Genomic DNA, 19,086 nt, shown 5'->3' with positions numbered 1-19,086 from the left:
TGGAACAGAGTTGTGCAAATATGAAGTGTTTAATATTCACGGATTGCCAACTAAAATATTTCTAAGGAATAGTCAAATTTAGTTATTGAGTGAGCAGTACCTGTTAGCCGTGTGTTCTGGGTGGAAAAGTGTGTGTGAGTTAATGTGTACATATGCTAGTAATTTGGGGAATGCTAACCTGTTATTTTTTAAGGAGTCTTTTCCATGCATAAAACTATGTTAGTCCATAAGAAAACATTTATAGAAGCAGACCAATGTATTTTTGCCCAGCGTCATACACAATTCTTTAAAATTATACCTAGCCAATTTTGGCAATGTTGTGGTATACCTAAGAGTCATACCTAATCATTAAAGTAGTGTTATCCAGTGATACCTAGTTTATAAAATTATGCACAACAAAGCAAACCCTGAAACTTTATTTTTCAATACAAATGTGTCGAAGCTGTGGCTTCCTAGTGTTGCCTACTAATTTTATTGACCTAGTCATTTGCCAAATATATATTAAAATAGGTATAAATATAAAATATTTAAGATATGAAAATGTTTAAAATATTTAAAGTATAAATATAACATAAGAAGGAGTTGTATTCTTAAACCCAAGTACAGTTTCCAAGTTTTCTTTTAATCATCCAGCAACCATTTATTGAACACTTGCAATGAGCTCATCTCTGCCCTTGGGGAAGAGAAACACACAAAACCAAGCAGAGCCCCTGTCCTCAGAGAAAGGTTCACTTTGTGGAACAGACTTAGCACATACAGGCACTCTTCATTTCCAACATCCAGTATATTTCTGCAAACATGCTGGATAGCATATTTTCAGAAAATAGGCACTTCTATTTCGTTAATTTATATGGGAAAACTAATAATCTATTAGGGGAGCTCTGACCGATTTCTCCAAATATCACTACATCACCCTCTAATACCTGTGCAAGTCATATTTCTGCAAAATAAAAAGCATTTAAAACACCCCTTCCCCAATTATTTGCACTAATCAAACCACAGTAGATGTTTTATATGTGCCCAAAAGTAACAGGAATTTTCTGTTATTAAGTAAATTTAAAAAATACATTAAAGTACCATCCACCATATTTTATTGAATTGTTGATATCATCAATTGTAAAAAAAAAAAAAAAAAAAAAAAAAAAAAAGCATCACTTCACAGATTCACAGGTCTCTAAGAAATAATAAAGGCTTCTAATTATACTTTGACTGAAAGATGTAAGATTGTAATTGATGCATCAATTAGAAGATGCACCTGGACCCAGAAGTGTGCAACTGTGTTGGAGCAGGGTAGAGTGTGTTTTAGAATTGATGAAATATGGTAAAATGGGCCTGGGTTGGTAAACTCAGTTTTTGGATCTCGTGAAAGGCTAGCCTTCAGGGGAAGGGTAGGAAAGAGGAAGGTAACAATGCACTAGCGTTAATAGTTAAGTAGGTAAACAGTGCTGATACAAGATTAGACCCAAAAGGCGAACAACAGAGATATACCTGCATTGCACACTATACCTTTGGCAGGATCCATTGGCAACTTTAATGTGTCCATTGGCACACATGCAAATTCATTGTGGTGATTCTTCTAGGTTCATAGTGATTCTGAGGCAAACATTTTTTGCAGATATAAATTGCAAATATTTGTACAGTGAGAGTCTACATAGAGAGGGACCTTTTTTTTTTTTTTAATGAAAGGGCTTTAAAAGTGGTGTGTAAAAGCTACGGGGGAGGCCGGCACAAAAAAGAAAAGGACCAAAACTCTCTGCCTAGGGATATCAGAGAATCTTGAAGAAAGAGGAGTGTGAAACAATGCCCTGAAGGATGAGTAAGGTCTGTGGTAGGGGTGATGGAAGTAAGACAGAAGTAAGGGATCTCACGGGGAAAGAAAAGGAATATGTTGAGACACAAAGGTGTGGAACAGTGAGGTACATGCTGAGCTCAAAGTAGTCAGAAGTGGCAGATGGGCTGTGCATAGGAGGCAGCTGGAGAGGAGTTTGTGAAGCCAGACCTGGCGGCATCATGGAGGGCCCAGCAGGCTCTGCAAGGAGTTCTGACTTCGTTCTGTGGTCAGTAAAGATGGTTGGAGGATTTTCATCTGAGAGTAGCAGAATCTGATTTGTGTTTAAATGGTTCACTCTGGAGGTAACATGCTGGATGCACAGCTGGGGAGAGAAACTGAAGCAGAAAGTCCTTCCGGCAAGAAATGTCTTTAACAATTTTTGTTGGAGGAATGCGTTTGTTTTAAGTGTTTTCCATCTTTTGTAATATTCCCCAAGCCTGAAGGTGCCTGCCAATCAATTCCCACTCCTCAGCAACTTTCTTCTAATTGCCTCCCTAATTCCTCTTCCTAGAAGCGTTCTCACTCACCAAATCCCTAGAGGTGAAAAGAAACTATTCAGATGATACATGTCTGTGCTGATGCAGAGCACTTCATGTACGGCAGACTGTGAATTCTTTAGACCATTCTCAGTTGTCTATTTCACATCTGGCAATAGATACAAGTAAAAGTAGCATGCATCCTTTAAGCACTGTTGAAGTAATATAAAATAATGCTGAGACATAGTGACAGATGGGCCCTGGAAACTTGGGACAATAAATCCTGTGCTCATGAAACTACCAGTGCATATCATTTTGTCACTGCAAAATATATCCCTATAAATGTGTTTCCTTTTCCTGCTTGTTAAATACTTGCATGATATGTTGTTACTTTCTTATACCTTGTCATTGATTGGCAGTCTTCAAGTGTTTACCTTTATAAAAATCGACATACACAGCTCTTGAAACACTCATCTCCTCAGCTAACAGAGTGCTGATTTTTGCCCGTAGCTCAAGCACTCTCTGCCCTCCGTTTCTTGTTGATGGAACAAACAAATTAAAACATTTTTTTCATATTTAAGGTATTAAAATATCTTGAGTACCACTGGTCATTCATATATGTTAGCTTCTGGTTGCATATTTTAGAAGCGGGTTGCAAATATTATAACTTGAGCCTTAATACAGTAGAATTTTAAAGGATCTGGCCATGCTTATAAATGGAATCAAAGCAACTTTGACTGCTATGGCTAGGGCTTCTGACGATAATTTGATAAATATGCCAGATACAAAACATAATCTAAGGTTGTATTTCAAAGTGTCAGATTTCAAGGTCTGTATTCTACTTATTTAAAAGTATTATAAACTTATTGTGCCTTAGCGATTATTGATAATGATTAATATGATAGTAATTTTAATTCCTACCAATTCAATTGTATTTACAATTTCATGGTAATGTATAAAATATGTAAACTGTAACCATATTTGCATGGCATGTTTAGTTCTGCTTATGCAAACTATGCTCATCCAGGAAGTATCCATAAGTCATCTCATGATTTCCTCTGTAATCTTTCATGGTTACAAAGGAGTCAGAAAGGAATAATTTCTTTTTAGAAGCAATACAAATAATTTCAGTAAATAGATGGATGGATGGATGGATGGATGCATTAAGAAATATTAATTGACATCTTGCTTTGTACATTGTAATCTACAGAGGCTTTTTATCTACGACATGGTTCATGTGACTATCTATCATTCATTTAATATCTGCTGTATGTCACCCACTGTACTGGGTGCTGGAAACACAACCTTAACTTATCCTACTTAAAGTCTCAGGGTGTTATTCATCTTCAGAACACGCTCAGACATTTACCATGAGGGGTAGACTTCTTTTTTTTTCTAATATAACTCCAGAGAATACATTCAGAGAAGATTTAAGTAGGAAACTCAAACTTCGCCATCAGATCCAATAAGTTGGAGAGACCGAATATAAATTCATGAAACAACCAGTATGGATTGCAGCGGCGTATTCTGCGAATAACACAAGATGCACATTATTTATATACACAAACTGAGTTGTCAGTTGTTGCATAATGCCTGAGTTAAGGTGATCAGAGGAGGCTGTAGTCAGATCACTCTGGAAGAAAAGGTTGGCACAGACTTTGCAGAATTTTTCAGGAAGATGGACAGCATGAAAAACAATGAACATTAACCAGCCAAAGATGCTTTACAAATGGAAAAATGCTGAGTGTTGCTGTCCTTTGTATCTTGGGTCATGATAACTTTGCTTATAAAAGGCGTTTATGAATATTGAATGACTCGTGGAAACATGAGCCAAAAGATAATACGTGAAACTTATGCCCAGAGGATTATTTCCATATTTTACTGGGAAAATAAAAAGAGGCCAATTCTGATTGACCACTGCATACCATCTAGCGTGTGCTGAGCTTGTTGGTGACACGTGAATGCCACTAAATGTTTCTGAAAAGTCCAAGGCAGAAAACATTCCAAACAAAACAATTAAATTACTTTCTATGGAAAAGAAAGTTTTCTAAATTACACAGAATTTTTGCTAAGCCAGTTTTTATAAACGAGGTCGTTTGAAATTAAAATATTTGTATGTTTCTAATTTCTGATCACCACTGGTGCTTCTAAAATGATTTAAAATAATCCATTATTTTATATAGCTTGAAACGTAGTGTGGGCCGGTTTTACAACATTAATTTCCTTAGCAAACAAATCAGAAGAAAAATTTGGTCACATCTGTTATTGATAGCTTTTCATTCTGAATTGGTGAGGCCCCAATTTTTAAATTTAAATTTATTTTTGCCAAATGGAGAAGTGATTCTTGTTAAAGCTAAAATATCCAACTTAAAAAAAGTTGAAAAGCTATTTTTTAAAATTTAACATGTAAACGTTGGTCCAGAAACATATCAGAATACATTGTGAAAAGCATGTCTGTCCTCCATCTTTGGCTCCTGACCACTCACTTGCCCGCCCACTGCCCACAACACAAAGGGAATAGCATCGTTTATCCTCATTTGTTAACATTGTAAATGAACCTCAATATAATGGTGAGCTCTCATTCTATGTTCCACTGAGTTTAATTCATTTCTAAAGCAAATTATGAGCAATTGAAAGGAGGGTAGTTATAATGCTACTACATATAACATTGTCAATGACAAAAATGAAATAAAATAGTAATACTGTTCTATTTAATACTTTTGAAAAAGTACCACATAAATTCATCCTATTTGGGTGCCCATGTACTCAGCAATCTATAATTACTCTTTTCCTGCCTAATATTTACTCATGAATTGCTCCAATTTTAACATAGTTCTCTGCTGAGTCCCATAAAATTTCAGTCTTCATTTTTGGAATTCTTTGCATTTTTTAAAACAAGTCACAACTATACCTAGTTCTTAAAATAAAGATGAAGTGGTAATTTTCTTTTTCTTTTTCCCTAACACACAAGGAAAAAACATTTGTTAATTTAATAAAAGTACACTTGAAAATAGACACTTTTATTTTTCTTCATGACACTTGTCAACATATAACATAATGAATATTTTATTTCATTCAGAATGTAAATTGCGTAAAGACAGACGTGTTTGCTTTGTTCACCTTTGTATCCCTAGTTCTTGAACACTGCCTAGATTAAAGGGATGCTTATGAGCTGAGGGAAGGAAGGAAGAAAGGAAAGAAGGGAGGGAGGGAGGGAGGGGGTCGGGGAGAAAGAAAGGAACGACGGAAGGAAGGAAGGAAGGAAGGAAGGAAGGAAGGAAGGAAAGAAGGAAGGAAAGAAGGCAGGAAGGCAGGAAGGAAGGCAGGCAATGCACAACTTACATAATTCATATTCTATTATCTTCTTGGGTGTTAATCAAAGGCTCAGATAAAAGTCAAATTTATATTGGCTATATTATCTGTATTTCAATGATAACTAATTTACATTTTCAATTAATTGTGCAATATATGAAGCAAGTATGATGCTTATAGTTAAAGATGTTTGTGAGATCTTTAACACAACTATTAAAAAACACAACTATAAAAAAAGTTGAAGATGACTATAAAAACACCTTAAATTATTTGTTGTATATTTAACCTTTGTGATGTGTTTACGTGTAGCACATCAACACCAGGAGCACCAGTAGCGTCTTCATATGATGATAGTCACACAGTTTAATAGGGCCATTGTCCTTCTTGTCACCCAGAGCCAAGCTTCAGAATTTGCTTTCATATCTCTTTTGTGAGTCTTCCCAAACCCAGGAGTTACCAAGTTCGGTTGATTATCTTGCTATTGAAAACATTATTTATCCATTCATTTGGGAGTTAACATTAGTTTCTCTAAACTCCCCATAGAATTAATCTTACCATCTTTCCCACTATGTTTATAACTTTAAGTTATTTTACCTTATATATTAGCTGGATATGTTCACATGTGATTTTTTCTACAAGATTGTTGTTCTTTTGGTTGTTGCTGGTGGTGCTGACGGTGGTGTGTGTGTGTGTTATCTAGACATTATATATCCTCTAATGTAAAACAGGCACTTATTCAATGTTCATTAAGTTGAGTTTATACTTCATTTTTCGGTCAGAAAACTTCCATTAAGTGTTTTATCATAGTGTTAGTGTTGCATACACCATAAATTATTTCCAGAAACCTCTCAAGGAGATATTTGGACACCTATTTGTTACTAAAGGTGGAAGCTTATGTCAATATCCTGCAACATGTTTTATCATTTGATTTGAAATCTTGACATTTTATTTCTATTTTTATTTCCCTAGCAGGTTTAATCAGAGGAGGTAATGATATATGTGACTGAATTCAGAATTGGGTTACATGGATGACTACAGAATTACTGACTTAATGGGGTAGTCCTAAAAAAGCAAAGACTTTTCTATTTAAAGTTTCTAATTTTTGACCTCATGAAGTTTTCTGTTTTATTATTCCAAAGGCATTTTTTAAAAATTCCCGTGTTATTAAAACATACATTCTAATGTCAGAACAGATTCTCTATTCAAAAATGAAAGTGGTACATCTTTATCTTTCTTTTACATATACAATCCCAATTAAAATTAAAGTCAATATATATTTTCCCTGCAAATTAAGACAAGTTTCTTCTTCACTTTTTTTGGTTAGTCTTGGATTCTATTTTTATTGCACTGTGGTCCAAGAGAATGATTGTTTTGATTTCAGTTCTTTTGCATTTTCTGAGAGGTGTTTTATGTCTGATTAAGTGTTGATTTTAGAATATGTGCTATGTGACAATGAGAAAAAATGTATATATATATGTGTGTGTATATATATCCACATATATACAGTGGAAAGTTCTGTAGATGTCTATCAGGTTCATTTGATCTTTGGGGGTTTTTGCCTTAATGATCTAATACCATCAGGTGTTGAAATCTCCCATTATTATTGTGCAGAATTGTAAGTCTCTTTGAATATCTCTAAGAACTTGCTTTATAAATTTGGATATTCCTGTGTAAAGTGCATATATATTTAGGATAGTTAGGTCTTTTTATTATTATTATACTTTAAGTTTTGGGGTACATTTGCAGAACATGCAGTTTTGTTACATAGGGATACACATGCCATGTAGCATGTATACCTAGGTATATATATGTATACCTATGTCCTATTACATAGGACAAATAATGTTTTCAGCATACATACAAATACACATGGCGGTTTGCTGCACCCATCAACCCGTCATCTACATTAGGTGTTTCTCCTAATGCTGTCCCTCCCCTAGCCCCCCACCCCCTGACAGGTCCCAGTGTGTGATGTTCCCCTCCCTGTATCCATATGTTCTCATTGTTCAACTCGCACTTATGAGTGAGAACATGTGGTGTTCGATTTTCTTTTTCTTTGTTAGTTTGCTGAGAATGATGGTTTCCAGCTTCATCCATGTCCCTTCAAGAAACACGAACTCATCCTTTTTTATGGCTGTGCAGTATTCCATAGTGTATATGTACCACATTTTCTTTAACCAGTCTGTGATTGATGGGCATTTGGATTGGTTCCAAGTTTTTGCTATTGTGAATAGTGCTGCAACAAACATATGTGTGTATGTGTCTTTATAGTAGAATGATTTATAATCCTTTGGGTAATTACCCAGTAATGGAATTGCTAGGTCAAATGGTATTTCTGGTTCTAGATCCTTGAGGAATCGCCACACTGTCTTTCACAATGGTTGAACTAATTTACACTCCACCAACAGTGTAAAAGTGTTCCTATTTCTCCACATCCTCTCCAGCATCTGTTGTTTCCTTACTTTTTAATGATCGCCATTAAACTGGGGTGAGATGGTATCTTACTGTGGTTTTGATTTGCATTTTTCTAATGACCAGTGATAATGACCTTTTTTCTTCTTCACTTTTTAATCAGCTTGAAGTGAATGCCTTGTTAATTTTCCTACTAATGGTGCTAAACCTAACAGTTTTAACGACCGTCCTGTTGACCACAGTGTGCTCTTGGTTCTTGTAGGCAGGGAGCTGGCTTAGGACCTACATGGCATATTTGGAAGAATGGCTTCTGGTTCTTTAAGTGTTAGAATTTGTGTGGCTGAGAGAAAAAAATGTGATATTTTCCCTTTGCGTGAATTAAGTATTTTACCTGCAAAGTTCTGCAGTTGCTTGTCTTTTATAAAATATTTTTCTTATAAGTAATGCTACTTAAAATGCTAAACTTATTCCTTGTGAAAGTCTGTTCTATTATGATACACAAATTGTAGATAGCTTTTATTGAATTAACATTTGACATTTTCCTCCACAGATTTTTCTTTAAAATATTTGCTCTCCCTAATAATGCCATGTAAAATTTATTTTTAGGGGGATAGTTCCTACGTGAAGGATCGCTGGTGTGTTTTTGATGGATTTATGGTCTTTTGCCTTTGGGTTTCTTTGGTGCTACAGGTAATTAAATATTTTTTTAATTACAAGGGGGTGTTCTCCCAAATGGGAATTATTTTGTATTAGAAGTCTAAATAGAAATATTACAAAATATATATCAAATGTGATTGTGTAACTGCCTACAGCGTTATGTTTATTTTTCTTTTAACTGATGTGATTAATCTGTTTACTGTGACATATTTGAAATTTGAAAAATTAATTTTAATGGATACATAATACTTGTATGTATTTATGGGGAACTGAGTGATATTTGATGTATTCAAGGTGTAATGATCAAATCTGCATAATTAGCATTTATATCACCTCAAACATTTTATTGTTAGAAAAGTCAATAGCTATAATATCTTAATTATTGTCAGTTACATTTGTGAATTATTTCTCAATCAGAAATGAAAATCAATACTATAGAAAATTGTTAACTATTAATCAGATATATATATTCCCTGAAATGAAGGAAATAATGTGGAGTCTTATTTCTGTATTTGTAAATAAAAAATAGAACTTAAAAATTTAAAGTCTAGTCTTCTCATATTTTGATGGGTATTAGCCAACATAAAATGCTATATTGCAAATATTAAATGCTTTATTATAAGAGATGGGGAACATACATTAAGAAGGCTTACAGGAGAGATTTGATTGGAAAATAAGTAGAATTAATTTCCGTGCATTCATTCAGACATGATTTTGCCTTTTAATTCAACTAAAGTTACTATATTCTTTTGATTTTATTTGATCTGTTTTGATTTGATTGTGGTAAGAATGCCTAACATAAGATCTACTGTTTTAACGAATTTTAATTGCACAATAAGTTATTGTTAACTATAGGTACAATGTTGTACAGGTCTCTAGAGTTTATTCATCTATTCTTTATTTAAAAATTCAGAATTCAAAACTTCACAGCCCGTTCTGCCAACTCATCATAGTGTTTGTTGATAAGCTTTCCTTTCTTATTTTTATAAAGTTCACCTCTCCCACAATTTAATTTCATCGCTCATATATTTTTTAATCAGCTTTCTCAGGTTGAATCGTTTCTCATATTAATATGTCCTTTTCCATTTAATAACTATTGTGTGATTGACAAACATTTCTAATTATTATTTTGCCTCTGTTAGTAAATAGTGTTTCATAATTTTAACCCTTTCTCTATTACTTTATTTTCTAGATATTCAAAAGCCTCCACCAAAGAACATTATTAATGAGAAAGACAGCATACTTATTTTATATTCTAAGTTGGCACTTCTTGTAATTAAAAACTGTCTTAATGAATGAGACAGGAAATGAACAAGATTAATGATGTTCTCATTAGTTTATGTATTTGTTTCTGTTAAGATAGCTATAGATTCAAAATATACTCAAAAGAAAGTGGATTTTGGTGGAAAATAATGTAGGGCTAAATTCAGAATAGAGATGCACCTACTTATGCTGCTAACATCTGTATATTCCATGAGTATGAGCAATGCTAGGGGAAAATCCAACCTCATTTACCCATCTTTTAATTTGTAGGTGTTTGAAATTGCTGATATAGTTGATCAGATGTCACCTTGGGGCATGTTGCGGATTCCACGGCCACTGATTATGATCCGAGCATTCCGAATTTATTTCCGATTTGAACTGCCAAGGACCAGAATTACAAATATTTTAAAGTGAGTGCTACTTTACAATAAGTTAAGAGGAAAAGTTTATGAAGTTTTTTTGTAAGTTTTATGTACTTTACCTGCTTCTTTTTTTCCCTAGGCGATCAGGAGAACAAATATGGAGTGTTTCCATTTTCCTACTTTTCTTTCTACTTCTTTATGGAATTTTAGGAGTTCAGATGTTTGGAACATTTACTTATCACTGTGTAGTAAATGACACAAAACCGGGGTAAGTTTATCTGTTAATTACATTTTAATCTGGTTGATTAACAAAACTATCTCTGTAATTTTCATGAGAATAACCTCTGTGTCAGATTTTTCAAACAGTGGTTATGTCCTCTTTGTCCTGTGTCTCTGCTTCCTCAGTATTGTTTTGTCCAATTTTTATTTTATTTTATTTTATTTTTGAGATGGAGTCTCGCTCGGTCGCGAGGCTGGAGTGCAGTGGTGCGATCTCAGCTCACTGCAACCGCCGTGTCCCAGGTTCAAGCGTTTCTCCTGCCTCAGCCTCCCGAGTAGCTGGGACTACAGGCATGCACCACCATGCCTGGCTAATTTCTGTTTTGTCCAATTTTTAAAGACAAGTATTCAAAATAAGACAGATTGGAAAATGTAAGCTGGTGGGAAAGTAGATTAAGCAAATGCAAAGTATACATTTAGAAACCTTTCTCAGTGTGGCAAAATGGGGAATGTGCTAACATAATAACAGAAACCTAAAGCTTCACTGAGGAAGTTTTTCATATTAGAGTGAGTTACATGTTAGGAAAAAAACCTCATTTTTATTATTATTATCTTTGGTCATCATTCCCTAAAATAGTTTCCTAAATGATTATAACATCGTTTCTAGACAAAACACTGTATACTATCTGTTGCGCTTGTCTGTTGTAGGGTTGGTGGGTAAGATAGAATGTATGTACTTCAATTACCTATTATGTATTATGCAGTAGGGCACCTGCCTCTTCTACTTGGCTGATCATTGTAAATATACAACTCCAGGGATGTGATGGCAGGAGAGAGCAGAGTGGGATGTTGGCCCCTGGATGGTCCAAAAGTGTCCCATTAGGTGTTGGCTAGATATAGAGTTTGGTGTTCCAAGCACAACCCAGAGGTGCAACAGATATGACTATGCCAGATTTCAGGGCAGCAGGGATTGGGGATAATACAACTGATTTTACACCTTGTATTCAAATCTTCACATGGAAATTTGTCTATTTATAAATGAAGAACTCATCCATAAATTACCAATAGAAAAAATCTTGATTCAAATCACAGAAATCAGATTTAAAGCACTTTATAAAATTCAAAAAGAGATTACAAGCAGCCATTCCTCTTCAAAATATTTTTAATGTATCAATATCTACTTACAAACCAATTGGGTATATAACGATCATTGAGTTTTAAAATATTGAAAGGGTTATGTTGTGTTTTCTGCACTTGGAGCATTTTTTTTATAAAGTCTATGTGTGTGTGTATATATATATACACAAAGTAGATAAACCACAAATAAGTGAATATCTCTGTGAGTATAGATATCATGATAAGCTTGACTCAATTCCAACACTTTATTGTATGAGTTTGCATAAATTATTTAGGTTATTCCTCAGTGAAGTGCATTAACAACAGGACATACTTTCTAGAGGTGTCAGAAAGAGTGAATGAGGGAATGAATGTAAAGACAAGCAAAGTGACCAGCACATAGTAAGGCATTCACTGTATGCTAGCCATCATTACTTTGTTGTCATAAAGAAATATGTAAACACGCTTACATGCTGAGGTGGTAGGTATAAGTGTATCCTCCAAAAGAGAGATAACATGTTTAAAAAAAAAAAAAAAGGAAAGAGCAATAAAGAAGACCAAAATTTGCACTTGTAAGAATGTGAAAGGAAAACATCTATGACTAATTCATGGCTACGTTATTTTACTGACAAAGTAACTAAATTAATTCTGAGTTTATTTCACATTTATAATGGTCATTTAATTATTAGTCTCTCCCAGAAATAAGTTTAATAATTGAATTTCTAATTGATGCACAAATAGTATATGTATATTGTGCAACTCCTAATAATTACATAATGTACTAAAAACTAAAAGTGAATTTCATTGCTTGCTGTTGCACCACCCCAAAGAATGTCAACTCCAAAAGGGTAGATATTTTGTTTCCACGTGTTTTTAGACCAGGAGGCATGTGCAAGTTTCTAAGAAAATAGGAATGAATGAAGTAACTTCAAAAACGTCAGTATAATTTCACTGGTTAAATGTTAAACAGTAAAGCATTACCTATTAGTCAAGACCTTATTTTATTTCATTTTATTTTTATTTTGAAGGTATATGCATGCATCTCATACCTACTTAGAAATTTACCTTAGGGGGCCGAGCACAGTGGCTCACACCTGTAATCCCAGCACTTTGGAAGGCTGAGGCGGGTAGTTAACCTGAGGTCAGGAGTTCCAGACCAGCCTGACCAATATGGTGAAACCCCATGTCTACTAAAAATACAAAAATTAGCTGGGCGTGGTGGCGGGCACCTGTAATCCCAGCTACTCAGGAAGCTGAGACAGGAGAATTGCTTGAACCCAGGAGGCGAAGACTGCAGTGAGCTGAGATCGCACCGCTGCACTCCAGCCTGTGCCACAGAGTGTGACTCTGTCTCAAAAAAAGAAAGAAACAAACAAATTTACCTTAGGTTCACCTAAGTGTGGCCAGATACCATGCCTTCCTTGATTATCCATAGAATTATGTTGAAGTAAAGATCTCATTTTTTCTTGTTTTTTAATGTAATTTTTATTCTTGCATGATGTGAGTGAATAATCTACTCAAAATTATTTTTAAAAGAAAAATACTGTTGCTACTAACCCCACTCCCACTCTTCATTATTGTTGTTCAAAATAGCCTTGGAAAATAACTTTTTGATAACCATTTTCTGGACATATTATTATTTTCCCCTACTATTGAAATTATGTCTCTACCCACTTTATTGAGATTTTGGTGAATATAAAAATCTTTACATATTTATTATATATGTCTTGGGGGAACTATTTCCTTTTTCTGTCAGAATTAAATCCAGAGAGTAAGTTATTGCATTTATTATTCTACTTTCTGAAAATTATCATCCTTCTCAAATTAACTTGTGTATTTCTTATGAGGTACTCCCTGAAAATTATGATCCTTCTCAAATTAATTTGTGTGTTTCTTATGAGGCAAGAGTCAAGATGTAGTCTTAATTTAGTGGTTGGAATGGACATCAATGTCTTAGGAGAAGCTTTCAGTATTTCTGTTAAGTGGGATGTGAGCAGTAGAGTTTTCAAAGTGAGGAAGTTACCTTTAATTCCTATGGTGCTAAGAGATTTTAATCATTGATGTATGTATATTTTGTCCAGTGCTTTTCTCTTTTATTCTGTTAATGTACTGAATTACATGATGGATTTTTTTAATAGAAGCCAATCTTGCATTTCTGGTATATTGCTAATTTGGTCATATTGTATTCCTCTTTATGCCTTGTAAGATTTGATTTGCTAATGTTTTGTTACAAATTATTGCATCTTTGTTCACAAGGAACATTATTTTTAGGCTTTTTTAATTGAAATATCTTTACCAGATTTTGAAATCTGGGTATTGCTGTCCTCATAAAACAAGCAGAACATGTTTCCAAGGGTTAATATAAGATTCATATTCTTTCTTTCTTAAACGTTTGATAGAATTCATGAGTAAAACTCGGGGCCTGAAATCTTCTTTGTGAGAACGGTTTTCATTACAAATTAAATGTATTCAACATACAGAGCTATGGTGTTGTTATCTTTCTTGTTCTGTTAAGTTGGTAAATTTTCCTTTTCAAAGATCTTACCTATTTTTATAGGCTGTCAATATTGCATCATGTTTATGCAAATGCCCTCTGGTTATCTTTTAAGCATGATTATCTTTTTAACATCTGTAGAATAGTGGTAATAAGTCATTTTTTTCCTGACATTGATAATTTGTATCTTTCTCCATGTTTTCATGTCTTCTCAATTGTATTAATCTCTTCACACACACACAAGAATCTTTGTCCTATTTAATGTTCCCTGTTGTTAGTCTGTTTTTCACATTGATTTTATCTTCATCATTTCCTTATTTCTGCTTTTAGTTTTTATTTTCTTTTTCATATTTCGTAAAACGAAGGTATATAGGCATCTTTTAACATTTTCCTAATACGATAAGTTAAAAATATAATTTTCCTCTAAGCATTGTTTTACCTGCATTTCCAAAATGTTAATATGTTGTATTTTTATTATTATTCAAGTGTCTTCTAATATCATACGTGATTTCTCTTTTGGCCCATAGGTTATTTAGAAGTGTATTTTTAGAAGAATGAGATTTTCTAAAAATGTTATTTGGGAGCATAAGTTTATTCTGTTGTGGTCAGACAATAGTCCCTGTGAAGTTTCAGCCTTTTGAAATTCATTAGGAATCATTTTAAGGAGCATTATATGGTCTAAATTGGTGAAAATTCCATGAGAATTTGAAAAAAAGAAAGTTAAGTCTGCAGTTTTTGAGTATAATGTCTATAAATGTCACCGAAGTCAAGTTGGCTGATAATTTGTTCTAGGTAGTTCTATCCTTCTTGGTTTTAAAAATCAGGGTTGTTCTATCAATTTCTGAGAGAGCTATTCAATTTTCTAGACATGAGAAAAAATTTCAATCTCTCTTATTTTTGTCAGTTTTTGCTTTATATAATTTTCAACTTTAATTAGGTGCATAAAGTGTCATTGTATCTTTCAGATGGGCTGACCTTTTTATCATCATGAATTTTGAATTTTTTTCCTAATTAGCTTCTGGATGCCAGAGTATATGATGGGTCAAGAACATGACATTTCAAATTTTTCAATAATCATAACTCTAAAATAATTTATAACTCTAAAATAATTTATTTTTATTTAATCACCTTTTATCTTATTAACCAATTGGTTTTTTCCCCACAATTGCTTAAGTATGCTTTAGACCATTCCTGGATTGACAGTGAAAGGGAGCACATGACAAATTCTTAGTTTTAGAGCATGGGCTGCACAATCCTGAGCCCAGCCTGGTGGTGATGAAATGAAGCCCACTGCTAAGAGCGTAAATGAAGAAGAAACTCAGTAATAAGAGAGCGTGGACCAACTAGTTAGATGCCCTAATCAGCAACTCTCATTTCATTTTCAAAACCTTGGAGATTTTGTGTGTTTTTTATATAAGTGAAGTGAATCAAATGGTGCCTACCAAATTTATTTTGTCCTCTGCACCAGTGCGTGGCATACAGCATTAATGATGAGAAGAAACTAACTCCCATAAGCTATTTTGGGGGGATAGAGGATGGTACAAATATTACAACTTTACAACAAATATTACAACTCTGTTAAAAAAAAAAAATGCTGATCAGGCTGGGTGCAGTGGCACATGCCTGTAATCTCAGCACTTTGGGAGACTGAGGTGGGGGAATCACTTGAGCCTAGGAGTTCGAGACTAGAGTGAGCTATGATTGCATCACTGCACTCCAGCCTGGGTGATACAGTGAGACCCAGTCTCTAAGAAATAAAAAAGAAAGAAAGAAAAAGCATTGAACAGGGACCTGTCACATCTCTCATTTATTTCACTCCAGGTATTAAACCAAAAGAAATAAAAATGTATGTCCATACAAAGATTTACACATGAATGCCCACAGCAACTTTATTCATAATACTCCAAACTGGTGACAACCCAAATTTCCATCAACAGATAGATAGACAAACTAATGATGGTATATCCATAAAATAAATACTGTTTAATAATAATAAATAATGAACTATTGATGTATACAGCATCTTGGATAAATCTCAAAATAATTATGATGACTGAATAAATCCAGATTTAAAAAGATGACATATTCTATGATTCCATTTATATACAATTCTAGAAAATCTAAACTTATCTTTAATGATAGAAAATAAATCAGCAGTTGCCTAGCGATAAAGGTTGTGGTGGAAATAAGGGATTACCAAGGGGCATCAAGAAACCTTTGGGGCTTATTGATATGTTCATTATCTTGACTGTGGTTCTGTACATGTGCCAAAACTTATCAAACTGTACACTTTTGTATGTGCAGTTTATGTTATGTCAGTTATACCTACTAAAACTGCCTAAAATGTCTCAATGTGAGGTAGAAATCTAATTTTTCACATGGTTAAGCAATTGTGCCTGCGCTATTTATTGTGTACTATTACCCACTGAGTTTAGCTTCACCTGTCTCATTCACTAATTCCCCGTCTATACATGGGTCTGTTCCTCTGGGGCTCCACTGTGCTTCACCGGTCTATTGGACTATCTCTACCAATATCACACTCTGAAAGTCTTACAAATTATGATCTGGCTTCATGCATGGGGTCATATTTCCAGCTTTAAGCTTTTCATGGGCTCAAGACCTGGTCTTCTGCCTCATGTGGGCATTAAAACCCAAGCTCTTGGATATTGGGTACCTAGCTCCCATTTGTAACACTATGTCAACTCATGTTCCTTCCTTTCATACTCATTTACTGCTTTCCTTCCTATGTTTTGACATTTTGGAATGCATTTTTTTAATTGTGAGCCCGAATGTGAAGTTTTTAATGTTATCTATTTGTTTGTAGTGGAAGGAGTTGAATTTGGTACAGTCCGTCTTGCGAGAACCAGGACTCACATTCATAGCTATTTTTTTTTTCTATTTTTCTCTAAGATCCTTGAGGATACATATGGGAAAGGGGAAGAGAATATTGTGATATATTCATCTTTTTATCCTTACTACCTAGTATCCTAACACAGAATAAATAATTAGTAACTATTTATTGAAGGCATGGTTGATAACATTATATTTAGACAGACAATATTAACATGATGACAAATTGATAAAGAAGATGAAATAAAAAAGAAACACAGAGAAAAGTAAGTTGTTAAAAGCAGGAAAGGAGAAATGGCTAAAAAAGAGAAAAACAAAGTTTAAGCAGAAAGAAGCAGTGAATTAGTTCATATACAGTGTAAGAAAATTGAAGCAAGTGTTGAGTAAGGGAGTTGACTGTGTGGGTGAGGGAAGAGACAAATGCATGGAAGAAAATCTGTAGGTAGTTGGATTTTTTTTTTCTTTTTAGTGTATGTAGGCTGTAGAATATGCCTAGATTGTTCTATGAGTGAATATGAAAATGGATAAAGATATTGTGTGGGTTGGAGACAATAAATATGGAGATGAAGAACAGGGAAATCTTCTGGATAAGAAAGCAGCTGTGTAGTACTGCAGGGAGTACAGGAGGCTGGCTTCAAATTACCGTTTTATTAAAACCAAGTCAGAATGTGAGAGTTATAAAACTTGTAAATGCAGCTAGAAGATCAGGTGTTATGCTGGCAAACCAAAGCTCATACTGGCACATAAATGTTCACAGAAACTGAGAACAGATACACGAATGTCTTCTGAACTCATGACCCTAGAGTTGCTTCAGTAAGTATTCTTTGCTAGTTCCATGCTGTATTTGGTACCAAGAAAAGAATGATACTGAAAAAAATGCATTAAAACATGCCTCGTGATCTAAATATTAGCTCCAGCTCATTACTCTATCCCAAAAATGAAGTTCACCGTGAAAAATTTCATAAATGTTGACAGAATGCTTAGTTACCTGAGACATAGCCATTATGGTGAAATGACTGCATTTTTGTCTTTCCCATATGTGTAAAACCTGCCTAGTAGCATACACACACACACACACACACACACACACACACACACACACACACATATTTATTTTGTCTTCTTTTTATGTGACTCTTCGTTTACTATTAGAGAAGAAAATGTTTAACTAGCCACTTGGTAGTAATGTTGCTCATAATCACAGTTGTTAGGAGATTGTGCCACTGCCCTCCAGCCTGGGTGACAGAGCGAGACTCCGTCTCAAAAAAAAAAAAAAAAAAAAAAAAAAAAGTAAATTTCAAATGTATCATCTCAAAAGAGTTAAGTGATATGATGGATATGTTAATTAGCCCGATATAACCGTTACGTCTTGTATACATCTATCAAAACATCACCTGGTGCTGCATTAATGTAATACAATTATGATTTGTCAACTAAAAATAATATTATTTTAAAAATTTATTATACACATCTCTGAGTCACATATTAAACTAAGTAAGGTATGATGGCTGTGTTTTCAGCAGTGTTGCCAGCTACTGCCGTGACCTCATTTCTCTTAATCATTTAAGAGAAATGATTAAGAGAAATTGTTAACAATTGTTCCAACTTCTGCCTAATTGATTTGCATGTATTATAGCCTAATCATGACAGAGGTTTCAGACCAGAAGCTTGCATATCTTAGGTTTCATAGCTGACCTCCAGAGCTGATTCTGTTTAGTATGTGAGGCGAACAAGATATAGAAGCAATACAATATATACAGTTTTGCTTTTAAATGGAGCTTAGTTCTTGTAAGGTCCAGTAGCAGGGAATCTTAGCTACATCTTCAGTAGCAGTGCTAGTAAAGCTTTAGATTCTTCTCTGATAATGAATGGTGACCTAAGGCAATTATGAAAAGAGTAATGAGATTTGACTAAGCAAAGCAGCTCATTTCCTAAAGGAAGCTGAGAAGAGCAATGGCTTGTAGCAGAAACAGGTGTTGCGAAATACCAACTGTGATGGCAGAAATCTCCCCGAAGCTGGAACAGGAATGTTCAAAAATGAGCTGGCAGGTTAAATAGAAAAAATGAAGACTTACCTGACAACTTATTCTCATT

At 34.2% G+C, this 19,086-nt stretch overlaps 1 protein-coding gene across 2 annotated transcripts in view; it reads left to right on the top strand.

The window, feature by feature from the left end:
• NALCN (sodium leak channel, non-selective) overlaps positions 1-19,086 on the top strand; it is a 349,771-nt gene that overhangs the window by 28,670 nt on the left and 302,015 nt on the right. For both annotated transcript variants that reach the window (XM_065533451.2, XM_015439488.4), the window contains exons 4-6: positions 8,638-8,721; positions 10,222-10,361; positions 10,453-10,581. In XM_065533451.2, the coding sequence (XP_065389523.1) occupies positions 8,638-8,721; positions 10,222-10,361; positions 10,453-10,581 (353 nt within the window). The remainder of the gene's footprint in view (positions 1-8,637; positions 8,722-10,221; positions 10,362-10,452; positions 10,582-19,086) is intronic.

Source organism: Macaca fascicularis, chromosome 17, assembly GCF_037993035.2.
Source record: "Macaca fascicularis isolate 582-1 chromosome 17, T2T-MFA8v1.1".
In the NCBI taxonomy this organism is placed as follows: Eukaryota; Metazoa; Chordata; class Mammalia; order Primates; family Cercopithecidae; genus Macaca; species Macaca fascicularis.
The sequence above is the reverse complement of the archived record's forward strand: the minus strand, read 5'-3'. Positions and strand labels throughout refer to the sequence as shown.